Genomic DNA, 25,842 nt, shown 5'->3' with positions numbered 1-25,842 from the left:
AATTACGATTTATGTTTATATAAAGGTATTTTGCCTTTATATAAACAAGTTATGCCTATGAATAATGAGAGAAAAAATCGTTATCAGTATAGCATAACGATTTATGTTCATATAAAGATAATTTGCCTTCATATAAAGAAGTAATGCCTTTATACAATGGAAGATTATCTGTGTATAATACATTCGTATCTGTATATTTTTACATTTTATCCACGGACTCTAGATTACACTCCGTGATTTTATCTATGTATAAGAAAATTATATCTGTATATATCTATGTACATAGTCGAACTATCTTTTTTTAGAAGACGTTTTGTCTGATTTTTAAAATAATTTAGTATGTGTATGCATTATAATAAACAACGGGTAACTAAACAACAAATAAATAAATAAAACATTGTCATTGACATCGAGCGCCTATGATTATTATGTGTATTCCATTGTGCTTTTCTATAACGCTTCGATCTCTTACATCATTTAAAAAAACGTTAGTATAGAAAAATGTGCAAATAATAATTGAATTGTTTCATTTAATAACTTTGACTATCGGTATGTGTTAACATAATAAATGATAAATCGCAGGATTAATCATGAAAGGAAATCCTTGTACATGTGTGCTCAGTGACGTCATTTGGGATGGCTGTATAGTACCAATATTCATATCCCTTGTCGGGCTATTGACGTGGCATGTGCAACGAAATTCTGGACACGTCCGCCATTTTGACAGATCGAAAAGCTGTCGTCGCTGATAAACATTACAAAGTTACACATTTGCTTTGTGCTTCACACTTAATTCTTGGGACCAACCTATATTATTGACAAATATCAGGTATTGATTTGATTATTGATACTATATTTATGTGGGATGATTTATTTACACCTATTTTAGTTCTTCTTTTAAAAATGTGTATCACTTCCTTGTGGGTGGGGAAAACTTCAGATATCTATGGATGTTGCAGCAGTTGGAATACTGGAAATATTTAGTGATTTTTGTTTGACTTTGTCTTGCGATAATTTCATTCGCTGTTTTGTTGATAATTAAGTTTTTAACCACATTTTTATATTGCTTTTTGTATAATCACTATATGACTTTTATGTTCGATGTTGTTTATGGTGCTAAATGCATAATAGTGATACGCAAGATAATTTTGTATGCGCTTTCAATACACCATTCGATAAATTCGATATGCATCATTCACAAGGAAAAACACACATTGTGAAATATTATTTAGATTAGACAAAAATTTTGTTTTTATCCTATTGACTTCAATGGGTCATCATGGTCTTACTTCTAATTCTAAACAAATATTATTTAAATCTACACCGCTAACATAGCGATGGTTTTAGACTGTATTACTTAAACGCTGCTATTTATTTGTTGAGAATTCTTTGCATGTCATTCAGCTAATCAAAACCATTTAACAGTTTGAACAATTGAAGACATTCCGTAGGCCATGTAAAAAGGTCATGGTGCTAATTTGTCAAAGGGCAATTTACAAGTGCAGTCATATCATCCCTATGGTATATTTTCAGTATAGCATGTGGTATATATATGTGTGTAATGTTACACGTATTTTCACTTTCTACATTGTTTCTATAATTTTTAACACTATAACACTCTCTTGTTTGGGCAGATTTGATTAATTTATTAAAACTTCTTATAAAATTACCTTAATAATAATGTGATCAGTTAAAAAAAAGAGCATAGTGGGGGTCCAAGAGGGCAGGGTAAGACCACGGGGCTGCATCCATACATTTAGGCTCAGCTAAAGTACTGATTAATATATTCCTTATAGCTATACTGTATAAAAAAATTGAATGCATATCATTGAATCGAATACACAATTAAACTGCAGAGGCTTTTTAAAGGAATTGTATGAACATTGAGAATAAGTGTGTTTTCAGTTTTTTTTTATAGAAACAGTGGAAGACGCTGGACGCTGGGTAAAAGGGGAAAATCGAGCGCGAAAGAGACATATTTGGGGAAAAAATTAAAATTGTTCATTTCAATGTCTATAACTCACCTACAGACTTCAGGTTTTTTTTTTAGAAAAAGAGGCATGTCTCTGACCTTTTTGTTTTTAAACACATGAACAAGTATGATCATATTAAAGTCAAAGTCCTAAATAAAGTTGCAGGTGTAGATCTTATCATGGGAAATGTTTTCAACTGGGGCCGGGGAACGATGTCAATATTATGATTTCAATTTCATGATGAATGGGTTGACAATCTAGATCTGCTACACTCGGAAGGGAAAAGTGCGGCAGCTGCCGATTGTCTACTTTCACTTTCACAATAATCCGACAGTATTAAACGATGTTGATTACATGTACCTCCGAATCCTGCTGGGTTTCAACGGTTTTTGATAATTCATTCTTAAAAAATGCGTCAACGCAATTAATATTTTCCGAGTTCGAACGTTTAATTTTGTTCGTGTATGAACGCCAATTGTGAGACTTTTTTCTGTTTTAACGTTTATATCTTGGCTTTCACATAACCCGGATGAAAATTCGACTGGTTTCCGGTAATTAATTGACGAAACACCCTTCTCGCGCAAGACCGGAATCCAGTAAAATAGTCACATGATTAATATAATTAGTTGCCCGGTTTCCATGACGTAATTTAAGAGCTATATATAGAATCACTGGGATTCCCAGATTTGAGTGTTCGTCGGGAGAGATAGAGAGAGCGAGATCGTTGTACATGGTACAAATTGGATAAGTGTCGACTTCCCAAAAGAAAAAAAACCCATTTCTTTGAGGTTAAAATATTATATTTTGGTGAAAAATTATATCTTGGAGGGGAAATGGTATTTTTAGGGGAAAAATTTTGGTAGGGGAAGACGCCGAATATCGGCGTCACTTTCTTAGTAAAAAAAACCCATGGTTTTTATTTGAAATTATTTCATTTCTATTTTGGAGCATGGTTCTAAGCCATTTAACAGTCGATACTGCTTTCTTTTGTGTGTTTTTTTTCATGTATACAGCTCAGCCTCTGTATGTGTATTAGAACCAGCCTTATAAATAATTCACAGCATTTGAAATGGATCTTAAGCCACATGCTTCCAGACCAACCTTTGTGACGATCTACCCTTTCTGCTTATAAAACCACAAAACCTTGCATGACTTAACTGCATTTAGGCAGGCTGTGCTGAAGTTAAGCTGGCGGTATATGCTATAAGACCCATTTTTGCAAGACAATATTAAAATGTTCTGTATGATGGAAATGTAACATTTGAAGTATATTAATTTTTGTACCTGTCAACTTTCCAGTTGTTGCTGGGTTTTTTGTTGTACACTAGTTTTTGAATCTATGACCTTACATTTAAGTACATCCCTCTCGGTGCGCTTGATTTGATAAATCTTGCATGAAACAAATTGTGGAAATTTGACAGGTACGTACTAGTTTTTCTTGATTTGAGTGCTTTGTGTTATCTTCTACCCTTCTCTTATTACAACTGTATTGAAGCTCTGCATATATACATTTCTGATGAATGCTTAATGTTTTCTTTTGGTGTTTTTTTACTAGATTTATATACTGATATGTGATATTAAGATATTGACCCTTTTCAGAACTTACTTTTACAACAATGGGAGGAACTTTTGCCAAGCTTTTTGCCAGCCTTTTTGGCAAGAAAGAGATGAGAATATTGATGGTGGGGTTGGATGCTGCGGGAAAGACAACTATCTTATATAAACTCAAGCTCGGAGAAATAGTCACAACTATCCCAACTATAGGTAAGGATTGCAACTTAAGCTTGGAAAAATACATGTACCGTCTTTATCCTAATAAACACGCTGGGGCGCGATGCAAATCACAAAGAGGGCGCGTTTATTTCACCCTCCTTTAGGTATAATATGAGCCAACACTTAAAATGTGTTATCCGGTTTTGCGAAAAGTTCCGAGTTCATTGAGCAATCGTTAACATATCACAAATAGTTTTATAAGAATACTACACCCTTTTATCATGCGAAATGAAAGGGCCATTGTCGATATGACCGTAGTGAGAACTGTAACAGTACGCGTGACCGAGATAAGAACTGTGTTAATTAGTGAAGGTTTATGGTTACGGTAGCTTTGGCCCAGCGTACCCCATATTGAACAACCTGGGTAGATCAGTATTTTAAATGCCTGGTGTAATAAAAACGTAACATGAATTTGACATTTAAAATTGAAAACACCGATTCAATAAATAAAATCGCCTGCATGTTGGAGTTTAATTCTTACATCGATCTGTTCCAAATATATATGTTATTATTATTATTATTACAGTTTTATTTCTATAAGTTTCTTGCCAATTACCTTGTTGATAAAAAAAATTTCCTTCAATAAAATGCAATTACTTTACCCCTTAGCAGCCGAGAAATGGGGGCGCTATTAATTTGATCACTCTTTCAATTTATTATACGAAAGGGGCGCGTTTATTAGGGAGGGAGCGTTTATTAGGATAAAGACGGTAGTCACAACTTTCCAAAATATTTGTTAAAAGTACCACTCAAGCTTGGAGAAAAAGTCACAACTATCCCAACAATTGGTTAGACCAACTATGGCTTGGGGTTATAATAATTCCAAATGTCTCGACCTTTATAGCTGTTTGCAATTTAAAAATTTTATCATTGTTAGATCTATAAATTTTATTAATTATTTATACAACCTTAACAAAACAAAGTTTTGATAACACTTTATTTCTATACTTATGCCCTTTTTACAAACATGATCTTGAAGACAAATTGATGGATTTACATGTAATAGAAAGTTTTGGACTGGGTTTGGGTGGAAAAATACTATTTTTATGTCCCCCACCACTATACATGTAGCGTGGGACATATTGTTTTTGCCCTGTCGGTTTGTTTGTTTGTTTGCGTCAAACTTTAACATTTGCCATAACTTGCAATATTGAAGATAGCAACTTCATATTTGGCACGCATGTGTATCTCATGGAGCTGCACAATTTGTGTGGTGAAAGGTGAAGGTCATCCTTCAAGGTCAAAGGTCAAATATATGGGGACATAGGGTTTCACAAACACATCTTGTTTGGAAATGTGTCTGAATGACTGCTATCAAATCTGGCACAACATCCTGAAGGGTCTATTCAAGATTGTAAGTGTTGATGTTCAAGATGCTTGCAATCCCCATCCATACACACATTCCGTATTTCTTGGTTTTTATGTCCCCCACCACTATAGTGGGGGACATATTATTTTTGCCCTGTCTGTTGGTTTGTTGGTTGGTTTGTTTGGGCAAACTTTAACATTTGCCATAACTTTTGCAATATTGAAGATAGCAACTTCATATTTGGCATGCATGTGTATCTCATGGAGCTGCACATTTTTGAGTGGTGAAGGGTTAAGGTAACCCTTCAAGGTCAAAGGTCAAATATATTGGTCAAAATCGCTCATTTAATGTACACTAGCAATATTGAATATAGCAACTTCATATTTGGCATGCATGTGTATCTCATGGAGCTGCACATTTTGAGTGGTGAAAGGTCAAGGTCATCCTTCAAGGTCAAAGGTCCACACAAAAAATCAAAGCGGCGCAGAAGGGGACATAGTGTTTCCGACAAACAAATTTCTTGTTTTAACATAGCAATTAGCATACAAAGGTTTACATATATTGGTCACATTCCTGAAGCTCAAATTAATGTGTTATGGTGACCTATAATAATTTTCATTACTTTTGAATAAGCCTTAGAATATTTAATGTGTTTCTTGTTGTGAAGGTTTCAATGTGGAGACAGTAGAATACAAGAACATCAGCTTCACAGTGTGGGACGTCGGTGGTCAGGACAAGATAAGGCCACTCTGGAGACATTACTTCCAAAACACTCAAGGTTTGTCGTTATTTTATGGTTGATATTGTGCACCAATTTAATTTTTACTGTAATACATGATAACATACAAATGTTAGAATATTTGATTCAGGTATTAATAAACCCCTGAATTAGCACAGAAAACTATGGTCATGCTATTGAGGCTCTAGATAGCTGTAAATGGCTGTGATGATACCGTAAATCCACGAATATACGCCCTCGTGCATAATACGCACCCCCGAGTTTGGTCAAAATTTATCGGTAAAAAATGAAAATCCGAGTAAAATAAGCACTAAAAAAATCAGTGTCCGAAATCGGCCATTTCCGAAAAAATGTGTCAATATATTTGTGTGCTGTGAAAATAGCAAATCAATTTGGTGTTGTCATCTATCTGTTACCCGGGTATATTGATCGGGATGTGTTATAGTGCTGTTGTTATGACAGTTGCATAATCAATAGCTCTGTCTATTGTTTATATTACCGTTGATTGTTACCGATAACACACGGGCCCCTTGCTTACATCCGGGTCAAGCAGTCATAATTACAAAAGAAAGAAGCAGAGACGCTGTTTTTTGTTTTCACATTTTATTCAATTTGACAATATTCGGAACGATAATAATTATAATAATAATAAAGTAATAAGAAGACAAAATGGTTACTTCCGTTTTTTTATAGTTGTCTAGATGAATTACTTTTTATGCCCCCCTTCGAAGAAGAGGGGGTATATTGCTTTGCTCATGTCGGTCGGTCGGTCCGTCCACCAGGTGGTTGTCAGACGATTACTCAAGAACGCTTGGGCCTAGGATCATGAAACTTCATAGGGACATTGATCATGACTTGCAGATGACCACTATTGATTTTGAGGTCACTAGGTCAAAGGTCAAGGTCACGGTGACCCGAAATAGTAAAATGGTTTCCGGATGATAACTCGAGAATGCTTAGGCCTAGGATCATGAAACTTGATAGGTAGATTGATCATGACTCGCAGATGACCCCTATTGATTTTCAGGTCACTAGGTCAAAGGTCAAGGTCACAGTGACCCGAAATAGTAAAATGGTTTCCGGATGATAACTCAAGACGCTTAGGCCTAGGATCATGAAACTTGATAGGTAGATTGATCAGGACTCGCAGATGACCCCTATTGATTTTGAGGTCACTAGGTCAAAGGTCAAGGTCACGATGACCCGAAATAGTAAAATGGTTTCCGGATGATAACTCAAGAACGCTTAGGCCTAGGATCATGAAACTTGATAGGTAGATTGATAATGACTCGCAGATGACCCCTATTGATTTTCAGGTCACTAGGTCAAAGGTCAAGGTCACGATGACCCGAAATAGTAAAATGGTTTCCGGATGATAACTGAAGAACGCTTATTCCTAGGATCATGAAACTTGATCGGTAGAATGATCATGACTCGCAGATGGCCCCTATTGATTTTCAGGTCACTAGGTCAAAGGTCAAGGTCACGGTGACCCGAAATAGTAAAATGGTGTCCGGATGATAACTCAAGAATGCTTATGGCTAGGATCATGAAACTTCATAGGTACATTGATCATGACTGGCAGATGACCCCTATTGATTTTCAGGTCACTAGGTCAAAGGTCAAGGTCACAGTGACAAAAAACATATTCACACAATGGCTCTCACTACAACGGAGAGCCCATATGGGGGGCATGCATGTTTTACAAACAGCCCTTGTTCTTTTTTCGAGTTACAAACTCAATACTTTAATATAACTAAAAATACAATTAAACCGCTCGTGTTTTTCATGATCTAGTTAATTAAAATACGCTGCTGTCACTAAGGCTAGTTTGGGAGTAAAAAATAAATTAATTAATTATCACCTTTCAATTTAATTCGGCAATCGGCAGACAGGTGTAATAGACTCTATAAGCATCATAAAACTAATTATTTAATTACCACTCTTTACTTCAGATATGGTAAATATGCGGTAGAAAGATAAATAGTGGTCAGCTAAGAAATATTTATTTACGGGTATTGTCAGTTTTTTTTTCATTTGCTAATCTCTTTATACAACTTAGCATCCAGTCGCTATTTTGTAGGCAGACGACGATATTAACTGTGTATTCAAAGTATACAGTGTCTGCGCATGGATGACCCATTATTATCCGATAGCTCCTCCCGTTCTCACGTTTCATTCGACAACGTCATTCCATGTGTAAGCGAGCTCAATGTTGATTGGCCAGCTACCATGCGCACTTCAATAACTATAAGGTCAAGCGATGTCTCATAATCGGGTACAGACCGGGTTTCGTTTACTGTTCGAATTGCGAACACTTTCATTAAAACAAAGAGACAAATATAGAAAATCAGTCCGATATAAATGGCAGATGTTTTCAATGAAATTTTACTAGATTTTCGCATTTTCACAAATAAGATTTTTATTGAGCCAAATTCTCAATATTTTCGCAAATGACTCAAATGGCGAACGACAGCGCGAGCCCTGTTGCACCCCTTTGATATAATGGTGTAGTTCAAAATGGCTGCCGCGAAGCGAATAACAGCGATTAAGTTGAAAATTTGCACACGAAAATTTTTGTTCTGCTTTAAACTCGTATATTATACGCACCCCCTACTTGAAGAAATAATCAGCAGGTAAAAAAGTGCGTATTATATTCAGGTTTTTTTTTGGCCCGATTTTATAGCCGAAATTCGGCTATGTTCCCAATCCCAAAAAGTATACTTTTTTCCCAAAATGTGGCAAAAAATTCCCAACTGCCAAAAAAAAAAAAAAAAAAAAAAATATTATTTTTTTTTTTTTTTTAGAAAGAAGTCTAATGAATATTTTATCTCAATTTTAATTCCTTTACATCTAACAAAGTATTATATAATTTTTTTCTTTTAATTTGAATGATTATAAATTGTTAAATCAAATTTAGTATTTCCCTAATCAATGGACTTTTCGTGTGGAAAAAAAGGCTAATGAATATATTTTCCCAATTTCATGAAAATGCCGATAAAATTCCCAATTCCAAAGCCATGGGCTATCTTCCCAAAAAGTTGAAAAAAAAACCTGATATTCGTAGATTTACGGTAATTTAGCAAATGTAAGGAATAAGGAAGGAAATTTGAAAAATGTATCCATGTACATGTATATGCAATCATATGAGAAATTGAGAATATATATAATATATATAATACACGTTTGATGTTAATTTACAATGTATATCCTGTTCAAAAAAAGTTGTATGAATATTAAACACAGCATATTCAAGTGTCTTTATAACCAGTTGTTGCAAAACAAGAATATGAAAATATCACTTGACACTCAGGAGCAAAAAAGATTTTGCAGACCTGATTCAAACTGGCATGCTGATCTTTATGACCTGGTTTGCGTGCTTTCAGGATTGATTTTTGTGGTGGACAGCAATGACAGAGAGAGAGTGGGGGAGGCCAAAGATGAGTTGTCCAGAATGTTGAATGAAGATGAGCTTAGAGATGCGATTCTTCTTGTGTTTGCAAATAAACAGGCAAGTGCTTACAGAGAAAGTAATTAACTTTGAGATTTTCTGCACCATGCCTGTGTACACAAAATATTGAACAACAGAGGATGGGGACACCATGGCCAAAATGCTAGTTTCTGATCTTGCACTGGAAATTTGACAGGTCTGAAAGATAGCACTTTATAGGATCTGTCTTAACTCCCAATGACAGAAAATTGTTGGGGATCACTGTGATCTAATCTTGATTATTTTTATGTGAGTAGATTGTATTCTCTGGTACAATCGAGAAAGAAACAAACGAACCTTTTTGAAGCGTTTTGTCAGTTATTATATTGGTCTGCCAAGATAGCAAAGTCTTGAATGTCTTACAATGTACTTCCAAGATTGGTTTAACTGTTGTTAGTTTAGGTTGTAGTGATATCTTCTCCAGAAAAAAACATAAGGTATAGATAGAACAGCAATTTATTAAAAATCATTTTGGTGGGGGAGGGGGTATAAAAGGGGATAAAATTGTGTATTTTGAATCATAATTGTTTTTACTGTTGTTTTTTAAGATGATCAAAGGAAAGTATTTGCTTTTAAAAGATGCACATTGTTTGATTCGTAAATACAAAATGTGGAAATCTCACTTTGCTTGTGCCAAAAGTAGTCTGAATAATGGAACTTTGTCGACAATGGACCCCAGTTGATTATTCCTATTAGCTCAATACCCACTTTTTGAAACTTAGGCAATTTTTAGCTAGGCTGTTTTTGGAGAAAACCTGGGGCCCGTCTTATCAAAGATCGTACGACATTCTAACCTTACGATGCAATTTTCGAAGTGCCATAAATACGTAACTGTCACATTTATAATTACTTTTGTTGAACATTTCCATTCATTTTCAAAGTAGCTGTCAAATATCCTTTATATTTGAAACATACAAATCATTTACACTTACATTTTAAAATTACAAAATTCAATCGTAAGTTAACATTGTCGTACGATCTTTGATAAGAAATCCCGGAGGTATTGTCATAGCCAGCTCATTGTGTCATTCCGCTATCTGCGTCGTGCTAAAACCTTAACATTTTGTTAACCTTTTGAACATTGTTTCTAGAATGAAAGTGCTTCCACCTTCAACATTGAAACGTAATATGTAGCTGCACCTTGATGAATTCTACATGCCACACCCATTTTTGGGTCACTAGGTGAAAGGTCAAGGTCAATTTGACCTTTAAAAAAAATCTGACAAGCTTTCATTTATTCAAAACTGCACTCGCAGCCGAGCGTTTGCACCCGTTTTGCGGTGCTCTTGTTTGTTAAAATTTCAGTGGTTGATGATTTCACGTTAAAGCAATATTGCAGGGCTCGAATTTAACTTTTCTCTCTACTAGCAAAACATTGCGAGCAGCTTAAATACCAGCTCGCAAAATCAAAAACATTCCCGCAAAATTTGCTGGAAACATAAATAAAAGCAAGTTTGTACATAAGTTTAGTACTATTAAAACAAAATAAAATATGACATCAACCACAAGTTTGGGTGTTATATATGAAGTTCTTTTTCCCACTGTTTTCTCGGAAGAATTTAATTTCCGTTTTTTTTCTCTCAACTCAACGGTTAACTTTGCTTTATATTTCGTTTTGTTATTTCAATCTGTGGCCAAAAAGAAACTAGTTATTTTTCGCTTCGACGACATGACTGTTCAGGTTTTTATGTCTTTTATAGTGAACATGTGTGGATAATCAACTGTTTCATGTTCTTTGTACCAATACCATCCGCATATATGTACTGTAAGTGTACCAGTCTACATACAAAGTGCGATCTTCCGCATATGGGTATCCGGACGTTCTATTAATGGACCTGGGGTTTAGCGTTCACAACGTCGAGCGCATTTAGCAATATAACTCTTTTTTTCACTCTTTCTTCACTCGCAAAAGATTTCTAGTGGCTTAAAACTTAACTCGCAATCGGTATTTTTCACTCGTATTTTGCGAGTGTGCGAGTGTTAATTTCGAGCCCTGATATTGAATGATTGACTTTTAATACCTTAGAAAATCAGAATGAAAGAGCAATCCATGTTAGTCTTCTTGAACTTTATGAGAAAGTAGGGCATCAATTTCCTCCTTGCTTACAAATGAAAGTAAAAGAACATGCTATTTATCTTTTCAGGATTTGCCAAATGCAATGAATGCTGCAGAGATTACAGACAAGCTGGGTCTTCACGCTCTACGTAACAGAAACTGGTACATTCAGTCGACGTGTGCCACCAGCGGAGACGGACTCTATGAAGGACTTGACTGGCTTTCCAACCAACTGAAAAACGCGAAAAGTTAATCACTAAGACTTTCTGTAAAACTGTGGTCAGCAGGACGGTGATGTGATGCTTGGTGTTTCTAATATTATCTTGAGAACATAAATAAATATTACTTAGTGGAAATACATCCTGGATTGTAAGAACTTGTTTGTCATTGAAGTCACATTTGACAAGTTGAACACGTGACCATTAAAATTTCTTTGTTTGTTGTTAAATTGTGTATTAATATACTTGCATCTAAATTTATGAATAACAGTTGAGCTTTAAAAGAATTAATATTTTGTATTGTTCTATTCTAGGATGTTGTCAACAACTATAACTGTCAATTAAGGATGCAAAACATTCTCCAGTTTGCATTCCTGAACATAAAAGTTTGAAAGTTTTTATGTTGACTACATTTTGCAAATGTAGGTCAATATGACAGTTATCTAGGTACAAATAAATACTTTCTCATTGATAACAAAAGCTCTATTATAAATACTTTGAAACAGGAAGAAGTTTGGTAATGGTAAAAATATTCTGTAATCTACTGTTAAACTTGTGTTCATTTGTAAGGGGACTTTATATAATGATGTGTTAAATAGAATACAATATTTTGTACACTTTTGTGTATAATATCTATACACATCAAGGAAAGATTGTATTAATCTGAGTGCTGGTTGTTTTCTTGCTTATGTAAAATTGACACTTTGTTACTAGTATGTTGTTGAAACATTTGAAACAATCTTATTCTTTGGCAAAAAACATTTTGGGAAATGATGTCTTACTATGTTTGGCAGAAGATAATTGAATTAAGAATTGTTGATTCTTTGAGTCTGTTTTATATTACGAGTAATATATTTTGGTTCAAGTGACTTGATAGTAAATTTATCATAAATGAATTTTATGAGCTGATTTTGTGCTTGTTTATAATGCTAACATTAAATTAATAAATGTCTTGGTACAGGATAGCTATAAAAAGGACCAGGGGTTTTGTAGTAAACTGTTTTAAAATGCATGTACATGTGATGGGCTGAAAATAAGAGTTTATTGAATAAATCATAATCTTAAAGTTTAAGTGGATACTCATTATTATTATTTTTCAATTGTGAGTATGGTATTAGGTAAAAAGTAACATTAACTGTGTTAAAACCTGATGCACCATAGTTGGTGTTCTGTTAATTTCAGTGTAAAAACAGTAATGTGCATTCCATTTGTAGGTCATGTTACTTGTTAGCAGATTTAAATTTGTTTTATCCATGCATCGTTGCTGAAAATCATAATAGTGAACTTTAAGAAATGTTATTATTATTATAGGTGAATATTGTTGATTTCAGTTCAGTGATAAATCGAAAGTCATAAGAAAGAAACACACATGAACATAAATGAAAAATGCTGTTTTATTTATTTATGTACATTGTTTGTCATGAAATTCATCTGTGTTGCCTTTCATGAATAAACTTGTAATAAACAACATGTGTAAGGTTATGTTTTTCCTCTCTTTCCCGTTTCATGTTCGACAGCACCACTGTCCACAGTTGCAACTGAATTATCTTTTATTTCTAGTCAGCGTCTGAGCCATTCTGTAATCTTTTGTGGTCAGTTTTTAAGAGGTTAAATTTCTGTCTAATTCAGAATTCATAGATACTTACTTCTTCATGCTATTTTCCACCATAAGTATAATTCTGATTGTATCCCACTTTGGACTGATTATTGGCAAGCGTTCTTGACAATTGACTTAAAATATTGCCTAAAGGTCAGGGTCACTCTTTCAGGTCAAAGGTTATATATCTGAGTGCAGAATCAACAGGGTTTTCAGGGGGTTACACACAAGCTGGACAGAATGTAAACACCATTAGAAACTTTATTTTTTGCAAATACTCAAGTTATGGAAATTCATTTGCAAGAATCTAACCTGCATAAAAAGACAGTTTTTTATGCAGTTTGTGTTGATATCTGAAGGATTAAGAATAAATCCTTGAAAACTCCCCGGTTGCGTGAAGCATAACTGTGCAGTTGACAATGAATGTTTGAACAAGAACACAGACTTATTAAATATTAAGTAACTCTTATGTATTTCACATGGCCATAAGCATCATAAAAGTCTGTCTTGTATGCACTAGTGGAAATTCTTAAAAAAAAAAAGTTTTAAAAAGTGATTTGAAAAAAAAAGAACCACTTACTGGTGTGTTTTCATCCATTAATGTTTAATAACCCAACAAAGTCACGTGATCCTGCACTGATATGGGCATTTTTATGTCCCCCACTATAGTAGTGGGGGACATATTGTTTTTGCCCTGTCTGTTGGTCTGTTGGTTGGTTGGTTTGCGCCAACTTTAACATTTTGCAATAACTTTTGCTATATTGAATATAGCAACTTGATATTTGGCATGCATGTGTATCTCATGGAGCTGCACATTTTGAGTGGTGAAAGGCCAAGGTCATCCTTCAAGGTCAGAGGTCAAATATATGTGGCCAAAATCGCTCATTTTATGAATACTTTTGCAATATTGAAGATAGCAACTTGATATTTGGCATGCATGTGTATCATGGAGCTGCACATTTTGAGTGGTGAAAGGTCAAGGTCATCCTTCTTGATATTTGGCATGCATGTGTATCTCATGGAGCCGCACAATTTGAGTGGTGAAAGGTCAAGGTCATCCTTCAAGGTCAGAGGTCAAATATATGTGGCCCAAATTGCTTATTTTATGAATACTTTTGCAATATTGAAGATAGAAACTTGATATTTTGCATGCATATGTATCTCATGGAGCTGCACATTTTGAGTGGTGAAAGGTCAAGGTCATCCTTCAAGGTCAAATATATGGGCCAAAATTGCTCATGTAAAGTCACTTCTGCAATATTGAAGCTAGCAATTTTATATTTGAAATGCATGTGTATCTCATGCAGCTGCACATTTTGAGTGGTGAAGGGTCAAGGTCATCCTTCAAGGTCAAAGGTCATATAGGGGGACATTGTGTTTCACAAACGCATCTTGTTAATGTTTAATAACCCAACAAAGTCACGTGATCCTGCACTGATATGGGCATTTTTAATAACCCAACAAAGTCACGTGATCCTGCACTGATATGGGCATTTTTAATAACCCAACAAAGTCACGTGATCCTGCACTGATATGGGCATTTTTAATAACCCAACAAAGTCACGTGATCCTGCACTGATATGGGCATTTTTAATAACCCAACAAAGTCACGTGATCCTGCACTGATATGGGCATTTTTAGTAACCCAACAAAGTCACGTGATCCTGCACTGATATGGGCATTTTTAATAACCCAACAAAGTCACGTGATCCTGCACTGATATGGGCATTTTTAATAACCCAACAAAGTCACGTGATCCTGCACTGATATGGGCATTTTTAATGTTAAATGTTTAATAACCCAACAAAGTCACGTGATCCTGCACTGATTTGGGCATTGTTAAATAAGTTTAACTTTCTACTGATGATCATAATGTGGAGATGTGCCAAGAGTGTGTGGTAGAAAATATGATTTTGAAATATTTTCAAACATTTTTGGGAATTAGTTAGGTATATTGATAACAGTCATCTATTTTATTCCAGCACTTTAAATTAATTGTTAGTTGTTCGTCTTGTGGTGTGTGAATGGTGTCTGCTTGCAGGAAATTGTGAAGCACGTTAGAAATGTCTGCTATAATATTATTATAATATTATTATAGTATTTATTATTGCAGGCAACATAAAAAATGTATTCTCCATAAATTAATAAAACGCCACCTTAAATGCTACTCTAGCTAGAATGGGGTTTGGCTTGAAGGGACCTATCCCGGTTTTTATGAATGAAACCGATTCCTTAGCTTATGTTTATTGAATAATTGTAAATTGTTTATACAAATGATGCCGATCATTTTTAGCTCCACTGGCCAAAGGCCAGCGGGGCTTATGTCATGGTCCTGTGTCCGTTGTCCGTGCGTTAACTTTTTTATTTCCACTGGCCAGAGGCCAGCAGGGCTTATGTCATGGTCCTGTGTCCGTCGTGCGTGTGTGCGTTAACTTTTTCTTAAAACATCTTCTCCTAAACTACTGGTCCAATTCTGATGAAATTTCTCAGGAATGTTCCTGGGGTGAACCTCTTTCAAATCTGTTCAAATTATGCCCCTGGGGTCAAATTTGACCCTGCCCAGGGGGTCACAAAAATGAAAATTTGCTTATATAAGGCCTATTTTGTGACAACTTTAAAAATCATCTCGTCCATAACCATTGGGCCTAGGGCTATCAAATTTGGTATGTAGAGACAACTTATAGTCCTAATCCTGTACCAAATTTCTTCAAATTATGCCCCTGGGGTCAAATTTGACCCTGCCCTGGGGGTCACAAAATTGATCATATGCTTATGTAAGGCCTATTTTGTGAAAACTTTAAAAATCATTTCGTCCATAACCATTGGGCCTACGGCTATCAAATTTGGTATGTAGAGACATCTAATAGTCCTCTACTACCAAATTTGTTCAAATTATGCCCCTGGGGTCAAATTTGACCCTGCCCTGGGGGTCACAAAATTTAACATATGCTTATATAAGGCCTATTTTGTGCAAACTTTAAAAAATCATTTCGTCCATAACCATTGGGTCTAGGGCTATCAAATTTGGTATGTAGAGACATCTAAACGTCCTGTACCAAATTTTTTCAAATTATGCCCCTGGGGTCAAATTTGACCCTGCCCCGGAGGTCACAAAATTGAACATATGCTTATATCAGGCCTATTTTGAGAAAACTTTAAAAATCATCTTTTCCATAGCCATTGGGCCTAGGGCTATTAAATTTGGTATGTAGAGACATCTAATAGTCCTCTACCAAATTTCTTCAAGTTATGCCCCTGGGGTCAAATTTGACCCTGCCCCAGGGGTCACAAAATTGAACATATGCTTATATTAGGCCTATTTTGTGAAAACTTTAAAAATGATATCGTCCATAACCATTGGGCCTAGGGCTAATAAATTTGGTATGTAGAGACATCAAATAGTCCTCTACCAAATTTCTTCAAATTATGCCCCTGGGGTCAAATTTGACCCTGCCCCTGGGGTCACAAAATTGAACATATGCTTATATAGGGTCTATTTTGTGAAAACTTTACAAAACTCCTTGTCCATAACCATTGGGCCTAGGGCTACCAAATTTGGTATGTAGTGACATCTTATAGTCCTCTATCAAGTTTTTTCAAATTTTGCCCCTGGGGTCAAGTTTGACCCTGCTCCGAGGGTCACAAAATTGAACATATGCTTATATAAGGCCTATTTTGTGAAAACTTTTAACAATCATTCTGTCCATAACTGTATGGCATAGGGCTACCAAATTTGGTATGTAGTGACATGAAATAGTTCTCTTCTTAGTTTGTTCAAATTATGTCCCTGGGGTCAAATTTGAAACTGCCCCGGGGGTCACAAAATTGAATATATGCTTATAAAGGTCTTATTTTTTGAAAACTTTAAAAATCATCTTGTCCATAAACATTGGGGCTAGGGCTACCAAATTTGGTATGTAGTGACATCTTATAGTCCTCTACCAAGTTTGTTCTAATTATGCCCGTGGGTTCAAAGTTACCCTGCCCCGGGGGTCACAAAATTGAACATATGCTTAATATAAGACCTATTTTATGAAAACTTGAAAAATCTTCTGTTCATTACCATCCGGCCTAGGGCTATCAAATTTAGTATGTAGTAACATCTTTAAGTCCTCTACGGAATTTGTTCAAATTTTATCCCTGGGGTCAAATTTAAACCTGCCCCGGGGGTCACAAAATTGAACATATGCTTATATAATGCCTATTTTGTAAAAAATTTCTTGTCCATAACCATTAGGCCTAGGGCAACACAATTTGGCATGTAGTGACATTGTATAGTCCTCCACCTAGTTTGTTCGAATTATGCCCCAGGAGTCAAATTTGACCCTGCCCTGGGGGCCACAAAATCGATTATATGCTTATATAGTGCTTATTTTGTGAAAACTTTAAAAATCATATTGTCCTTAACCATAAGGCATAGGGCTACCAAATTAGGTATGTAGTGACATCTAATAGTTCTCTACCAAGTTTGTTCAAATTATGCCCCTTGGGTCAAATTTGACCCTGCCCGGGGGTCACAAAACTGAACATACACTTATATGGGGCCTATTTTGTGAAATCTTTAAAAACTTTTGTCCATAACCATTGGGCCTAGGGCTACCAAATTTGGTATGTAGTGATATTTAATAAATCTCTACCAAATTTGTTCAAATAATGCCTCTGGGGTCAACTTTGACCCTGCCCTGGGGGGGTCACAAAATTGAATAAACGCTTATAAAGTTCCTATTTTGTGAAATCTTAAAAAATCTTCTTGTCTAAAACCATTCAGACTATGGCTACCAAATTTGGTATGCAGTAACATCTTATAGTCCTCTACCAAGTTTGTTTAAATTATGCCCTTTGGGTCAAATTTGACCCTGACCCGCGGGTCACAAAATTGAACATTATATACGCTTATTTCTTGCTTATTTTGTGAAAACTTTTAAAATATTCTTGTCCTTAACTCTAGGACCTAGGGCTACCATATTTTGTATGTACATGTAGTGAGATATAGTAGTCCTCTACAAAGTTTGCTCAAATTATACCCCTGGGGTTAAATTTGACCAAGCCCAGGGGGTCACAAAAGCAGTGTTCTGCCGTGGATGAGCCCTTGCGTCATTGGTGCAAAAATAAAAGATTTGTCCCCACCCGTTTTCCGTATATGGGTCCGCGAGCGCACAGGAATTAGTAATAAAAACTAATCAATTCAATTGGTAAGTCGGTAAAGTAATCCAGTGAGTGTGTAATCAAAACGAATTATTTCATTGGACATGACGTCATTTTGCAGCCAATGTTAAATTTACTTTAATAACACTTTATTGCATTGGTTAGTTGAGATTATAACAACCAATCAAAATGGCGGAAAGTGACCGGCCGAAGAAAACAAAATCCATTTTAGTTTTTGTCCTCCAGCAAGTAAAATTAGAAAATATGATGATAATAATAACAACACCCCAACAGAGTCTTCCCAAGTCCCAACATCGTTTAGCAATGACAAAAAAGTCTACCCTGGCCCTAAACATACGTTCCAAGCAAATTGGCTTCAAAAATTGTCTTGGTCACTGTTTGACAACAACAAAATGACATACACTTTGTGCATAAAGCACAAATAAAAACGCCTTTACTATCGGTAATTCTAATTATCAAACAAGTACTTTGACACGCAATGCTGAGTTCAATGACCATAAATCTGTTGAAAGTTTTGTAAATATGTTGACTATTGTTTAGCAGTTTTAAAAAGTTTTTAAAATATTCATGGTTGAATTAGAATGTTACGTCTTGTGGACTTGCTGTAAGAAGAAAACAAGCAAATTTAAGAGTGCAAGTAAAATATAATTAGTTTCTGAAAATTAAATTCTGCTACAAATATATTTTTCTTTTCCCATATTTTTCCTTTTTGTCCCCACTTTTTTAACCCTAAAGGGTCCCTGTCCCCAACAGTAAAAATTCACGGCAGAACACTGCAAAAGTGTACATGTGCTTAAATAGGGCCTATATTTAAGTATTTGCACATGCAGAGAATATTTGTTTCAGCCTTTTTTCAGCAGTGGAGCGATACAGGTCCATCATGGCCCTCTTGTTCTTTAAACATCTTCTTCTCCTAAACTACTGGTCCAATTCTGATGAAATTTCTCTGAAATGTTCATGTGGTGAACCTCGTTCAAATTTGTTCAATTTATGCCCCTAGGGTCAAATTTGACCCTGCCCCTGGGGTCAAAAAATTGAAAATTTGCTTATATAAGGCCTATTTTGTGCAAACTTTAAAAATCTTCTTGTCTATAACCATTGGACATAGGGCTACCAAATTTAGTATGTAGTGACATCTTATAGTCCTCTACCATGTTTGTTCAAATTATGCCCCTGGGGTCAAATTTGACCCTGCCCCAGGGGGTCAAAAAACTGAAAATTTGCTTATATAAGGCCTATTTTGTGCAAACTTTAAAAATCTTCTTGTCCATTACCGTATGGCATAGGGCTAACAAATTTGGTATGTAATGACATCTTATAGTCCTCTACCAAGTTTGTTCAAATTAAGCCCCTTGGATCAAATTTGACCGTTCCCCAGGGGTCACAAAATTGAACATATGCTTATATTGGGCCCATTTTGTGCAAACTATAAAAATCTTCTTGTCCATAACCATTGCGCCTAATCTACCAAATTCGGTAGGTAGTGACATGTAATAGTTCTCTACTTAGTTTGTTCAAATTATACCCCTGGGAACAAATTTGACCTTGCCCCAGGGGTCACAAAAATGAACGTATGCTGAAATAAGGCCTATTGTGTGCAAACTTTAAAAATCTTCTTGTTCTTAATTATAGAGCCTAGGGCTAATAAATTTGGTATGTAGTGATATCTAATAGTCCTCTACCAAATTTGTTCAAATTATTCACCTGGGCTCAAATTTGACCCGGCCCCAGGGGTCACAAAACTGAACATATGACGTTAACCAGTGGAGATTAATGCGGCCATTTGGCTGTGACCAACAACAACATCAACATCTTGTAAACATGAGATAAAACTATGTTATTTAGTGCCATTTTAGGTTTAGGTCAGATGGTGACTGCTTACAAAGGCATTGAAGTAAGAACATGTGTTATGAATGTTTTTCTTACAAACTGATTTTTTTTTTATTTAAATATGTCGAAAGTGACCATATATCCGGATGAAAATATTTTGGATGACATGTTAATTTCATGTCTTTTTTGTAGTGTTGAAACCAGTTTAATAATATATTATTGATTTTAAAAACACAACTTCCATGAACATTATTATTTCAAGAAAAGTCAATATATGATACTGCACGGTAAACTCAAACTTTGTATCCAAAAGAAGGTGTTGAAATAAATGAAGTGCAATGTTCTTAACTATCGTATATGCCGCTTTTTAATAACTTATGATTCATTGTTCCATTTGTGAATCGTGACTCATGAATTGTGGATATGATTGTCAATTGCTCAACAATCCATATATATTTCTGACCATTTTATAATTTTCTTAATAAAAGTTATAAATTGATCTTAGAAGTCAAATGTATTACTTAATTAAATACATTTATAAATATAAAGAAATAATCTTTAGATTATCATAATATTCTCAGGCCTGTTGGTCTTAGGGATGTGTGGGTTGATGAGCAATTTCTCCTTTTATCACAATTATTTCTACCCTACCTGATCATTTTCTTCATATTCCATTTTAATTTAATTGACGTCTGCAACCTCTTTCAAATTGGGAAAGTCTAAACTGTGTCGTTTGGTAAAGGGTTGAGGCATTTTGATTCTTGTGAATCTGTTTTAAATCAAATGCGTAGATTTGATCTTCAGCATCTAAAAATATGTGAAATAGAAAGAACGACAATATTTTTTGGAGAGATAAATGTACCTATGTAATAAGCAAAGGACCTGTGCAACAATTCCCGGGCTTTTAAGTCTGTTTAGTTAACACGGTAGTAACTTTTTCCATATTTAAAAATGCTCACTCATCCAACTTTAAACCCCCAGTGGGACGAGGGATAGAAAGAGAAAGTCACATGCTTGAGTACATTTCAAACCATGCGCATTGCACGTTTTTTTCGCAAAGAAAAAACAGTGGAGCGATACAGGGCCATCATGGCCCTGTTGTTGTGTTTTATGCAGGTCAACAATTAATCACATGTTGGCAAGATTAGCTTTCTGATTAATTTGTATATTATTGACATTTGTGGATATGTCTCTTGTCTTTCAGGTGCATACTCACTTCTAACAAAAGTATGGGAAACATATTTGCAAGTTTGTTCAAAGGCCTATTTGGCAAGAAAGAGATGAGAATATTGATGGTGGGGTTGGATGCTGCGGGAAAGACAACAATCTTATATAAACTCAAGCTTGGAGAAATAGTTACAACTATCCCAACTATAGGTAAGAATTATGACTCCAGCATGGAAAAATATTCTCAGCTATCCACTCTATGGGCAAGACAAACAAACTGTTATACAAGTTTTACAAAAAAGTGATGGACTGTATTTAAGCAAATTAGGGTATAGAAAAATGTATTTGGCTACAACTGTTTTTCTTCACTAGTGAATAGGCAAAGCAAACTTTTTATCCCCCACCATAGGCGGAGGGATATTGTTTGGCGTCCGTCCGTCTGGAGCCATATCTTGGAAGTGCTTTGGCGGATTTCATTGAAACTTTGTATGTGTATATATATGGATAAGAGGATGATGCACGCCAAATGTCATTGTACACCATCTGTTAATAACGAAGTTATGGCCCTTTGTATCTTGAAAAAATGCTTTTTTGAATGTCAAATATAACACTTTTGTGTCCAGAAGCATATTGGCAGGGGATATCAATTCAACGAATTTGCTTGTTATTATTTGTAAGACATTTTAAGACACCAAGTACTGGTTCTAGGCCTGGGAAACAGACTCAAGCATTCAATTAGTCTGCAGCTTTTGATGCAATCGAGCTTAAATAAATAGATTCCAATTAAACATTTCACATAGTTTGGGGAACTTCATGTGATGTAACAGACAAAGGTTTATTTAGTTTATATAGTGCTTTGCCTAACAGTTTATAAATAAAGTACTTGTAATAATGCTTAGAGATTAGTACACTTTATGACAACTTAACATTTGTGTTTCTTGTTGTGAAGGTTTCAATGTGGAGACAGTAGAATACAAGAACATCAGCTTCACAGTGTGGGACGTCGGTGGTCAGGACAAGATCAGGCCACTCTGGAGACATTACTTCCAAAACACTCAAGGTTTGTGGAGAATACGCAGTACATTAATGATTAATCAAGCTTCTGAATTTAATAATTTGTAGTTGTACTTTGTCAACCACGGTGTGTTTTTCAAAGTTTTTATAACATTTTGTTGTTATTGATCAGGTTTTCAAGGAAGTAGAAAATACTACTGGTAATTACATGTATTATGCGGTGGTGTCAAACAGAAGGTTTCAAGTCAATAACATAAGTTTGTTTGTACCAATGTTGATGAAACTTTTGATAAAGTACCTGGCACAGAATCCCAGTCTGGGATTTCATTTTGGGACAGTTGGGTCAGGGTAATTCTTACTGTGCTGAAATATTGTGTCAAGGCATCTGTTTTCTCTTTCTCTTTCATCTGTTTTTAAACTAGCTAAAGTTGTGTGTAGCACAGTCTAATGAAGTAAAATCAATGGTGCATTTGCATACAATTTACATACAATTCTTGTTAAATGTATATAATGCAAAAGATAATTTATTGATATAGTGGGATTCGAACTAAGACCTACAAAATGGCCTACTTCAATCAGAACTTTACTTCACTACCATACCGTTATCAATACTGTTCATGTATTTATAGGAATTTCATGCACATTTCATTAATGTTCAGGTCTGATATTCGTGGTGGACAGCAATGACAGGGAGCGTGTTCAGGAGGCCAAAGAGGAACTGATGAGGATGCTCGGAGAGGACGAGCTGCGGGAAGCTGTCCTCCTGGTCTTCGCTAACAAACAGGTACAGAAGTTCAGGGGGACTTGATTATTAAATTTTTTTTAGCAAGTTTTTTCTTAACAAAAAGTCAGTCTGGACGGAACATGTCGTCCCTAATAAGGTTGTGTGGACTGCATGGGCTTTTTAAGTTATCTGTGTAATTGGTCTTTATAAGTTTTTAATGATCTGCATTGTACTTGGTCACTGTATATTTTGGGTGGTGGAATAAGAGAATTTAGTTAAGGAACATAATTCATTTTCTTCCCTGCAGTAATGAGATCAATTTATAAACATTAGCCAGCTGTATTGAAGTACATTAAAAAAAAAATATGTGTAGAGGTTTTTATTGTGCTTAACATCTCTAGCTTGTATTGCAATATTACAGGATTTGCCAAACGCTATGAATGCGGCCGAGATTACAGACAAGCTGGGTCTTCACGCTCTACGTAACAGAAACTGGTATATTCAGTCGACCTGTGCGACCAGTGGAGACGGACTCTACGAAGGACTTGACTGGCTTTCTAACCAACTGAAAAACGCGAAATGATAGCATTGCCAACTTGAATTCCTATTTCTTCTTCTTCTTTTCCGTTCAGGACTGCGAACAAATCTTGGTTGTGATAATAATTTGTGGAGATGAAACAAAAAATAAGGGAAAAGTATTGAAAGTTGTCCTCTTTATTATTGTAATAATGGAAAGAAAAAATGTTGTGTTATCAGTTTGTAATTAGTTGCATGAAAAGTCTTTGATGTTAAAAATGTCGACCAATAATCTGACCCTTATGATAAGTATTGAACAAATGGTGTTTTGTTCAGAGTAGAGCTCATAGCCGTACCAAGGATCTAAAAGAAACTGCTTTGAGTTTTAAATTTAAAATAAAATGGTAAATTAAGACCTTAAGAATGCATATCTTAGTAATTTGTGGATTGTACTTTGCCAAATCATTAATTTTTCATACAATTGAACATTCAGATTTAATCAAGGCAAACATTATGTTAGTTGTCGGTAACGTTTTGATGTCTTAACAATTCATATACTGTGTTGAAACTTCGACATGTTTGTTTGATTGGAAGAATGATTTGATTCAAGTGGTGTGTGTTTTGTGTACACGTCTATAGATACATACTGTATGTGTAAGCTGTCACTCTATGTGTTAAATAATACTGGTAGAAGATTTATGTATGTTGTCAAACATAGTCATGTTCATGCAGTTTTTCATTTGACGAGTATTTAACTCTTTTTTTCATCCCCCCCCCCCCCCCCCCCTAAACATATACAAGAGACATTTGAACAATGACTGTGCAGAGTAATTTTTGCAGCAGATTCCAGAGGATGTAACCTGGTTTTTATTTTAGTAGTAGCCTAGTTTTCATAAACATTTCTGACTTTTACTTTGTTTGAATTGACTCTGATCCTTGCTATGATTCTTTCCAAACATTGCTCAATTAATACATCTTATTTAATAAATGCATACATCTTTCCATATTTTTGTCAGGTCAACTTTCTTTTATTACTGCCACATGTTTCTGTTTTTTTTTTACCAAAGACATTCCGGTTGTGGAATTAAAGTGCTTAGCATTTCCTGCTGGACTTGTGTTCATAAATCTTCTTTGCACATATATACACTACATACACTTGTACATAACATGTATATGTAGTTAAATGACGAATAGTGTTTTAAATTCCAATCGATTAAACAGCATTAGGAAATATTATTTTAAATTCAAATGATTCTAATTGAATTATCAGATTAAAAAGTTGTTCCAATATAGTCAACTTAATTGTGTTTCTTGATTAAAAAAATGTTGTGAAGTCCTCAGTACAAAGTTATGTAGTAATATACATGTGTACTTGTGAGGAGATTGATGAATCTAAGCCCAGGTCAATGGCTTTTGAAAAATGTCCACATGTTGTGTAGGCATAATCTCCCATCTGTGTTATTTATTTGCAGAAAGATACCTTTAATAAATAAAATGTAATTTGTATGATCTGAATCTTGTTCTTTGCAAACATCATATTTGTTGTTTTTGTCCCCTACCAGTTTCACCGGAAGGGACTTATGGTTTGCCCTCTGTGTGTCTGTCCATCAGTCTGTGTACACTTTTCTGGATCCTGCGATAACTTTAAGTTCTTCATATTATTTCATGAAACTTGAAACATGGACACATGGCAAAATGGAGATTATGCACGTCATTTAATTTTTATCCAAAGCGAAGAATTTTTGTTGCTATGGCAACACATAGACTAGAAATACTGGTGAAAATGGTGGATCCTGCACACTTTTCTGGATCCTGCGATAACTTTAAAAGTTGTTCATATTTTTTCATGAAACTTAAAACATGGATAGATGGCAATATTGACATTATGTACGTCATTTCATTTTCTTCCTACGTCAAAAATTCTGGTTGCTATGGCAACAAATATATATAAAAAATATTTCTGACAATGGTGGAGCAGGTAGGGGACATATATTTGCTTGGCAATAGTCTTGTTGTTTATGGCATGTACCTTTGTAAACACTTATATTAAAGCAAGGGGCTCAGGCTTATTACAGTAACTGAAGAATACATACCTTTTCGTGTCTTTTTGCTTTTTAAGACACCTGTATAAAACATGCCATCAAAACCCAGTCGCATAGTCTGATAAGGATTGTTCCAAGCACAGCACTAGTTTAACCGCCTTCAATAGCTGTACAGTCTATGTAATAAGTATAGATGTCAGTGATAAAAGACTCCCCTGCCTGCCTCAT

General features: G+C 35.2%; 1 protein-coding gene and 1 long non-coding RNA gene across 2 annotated transcripts; both read left to right on the top strand.

Moving 5' to 3' along the window:
- Nucleotides 1-662: 662 nt before the first annotated feature.
- LOC127854494 (uncharacterized) lies at nucleotides 663-25,078 on the top strand. The gene is made up of 10 exons (XM_052389558.1): nucleotides 663-829; nucleotides 3,573-3,737; nucleotides 5,723-5,833; nucleotides 9,181-9,305; nucleotides 11,429-11,588; nucleotides 15,329-15,338; nucleotides 21,356-21,528; nucleotides 22,268-22,378; nucleotides 22,992-23,116; nucleotides 23,478-25,078. The coding sequence occupies exons 2-10, from the start codon at nucleotides 3,590-3,592 to the stop codon at nucleotides 23,637-23,639; spliced, it is 1,125 nt and encodes a 374-aa protein (XP_052245518.1). The 5' UTR covers nucleotides 663-829; nucleotides 3,573-3,589; the 3' UTR covers nucleotides 23,640-25,078.
- On the top strand, nucleotides 6,510-7,156 carry LOC127856617 (uncharacterized). The gene is made up of 2 exons (XR_008038144.1): nucleotides 6,510-6,842; nucleotides 6,987-7,156. It is a non-coding gene; the product is annotated as an uncharacterized LOC127856617 (long non-coding RNA).
- Nucleotides 25,079-25,842: the final 764 nt, after the last annotated feature.

The sequence above is a fragment of the Dreissena polymorpha genome, chromosome 13 (assembly GCF_020536995.1).
Source record: "Dreissena polymorpha isolate Duluth1 chromosome 13, UMN_Dpol_1.0, whole genome shotgun sequence".
NCBI classification, from domain to species: domain Eukaryota; kingdom Metazoa; phylum Mollusca; class Bivalvia; order Myida; family Dreissenidae; genus Dreissena; species Dreissena polymorpha.
Note: the sequence above shows the minus strand (reverse complement) of the source record. Positions and strands in the feature narration are given on the sequence as shown.

What these genes read in the sequence shown, in the direction of transcription:
- LOC127854494 (XM_052389558.1), top strand. Translation starts at nt 3,590, where the DNA reads ATGGGAGGAACTTTTGCCAAGCTTTTTGCCAGCCTTTTTGGCAAGAAA. An exon ending in TTACTTCCAAAACACTCAAG is followed by an intron (nt 5,834 to 9,180) that starts GTTTGTCGTTAT and finishes GCGTGCTTTCAG; the next exon opens with GATTGATTTTTGTGGTGGAC. An exon ending in TGGTCTTCGCTAACAAACAG is followed by an intron (nt 23,117 to 23,477) that starts GTACAGAAGTTC and finishes GCAATATTACAG; the next exon opens with GATTTGCCAAACGCTATGAA.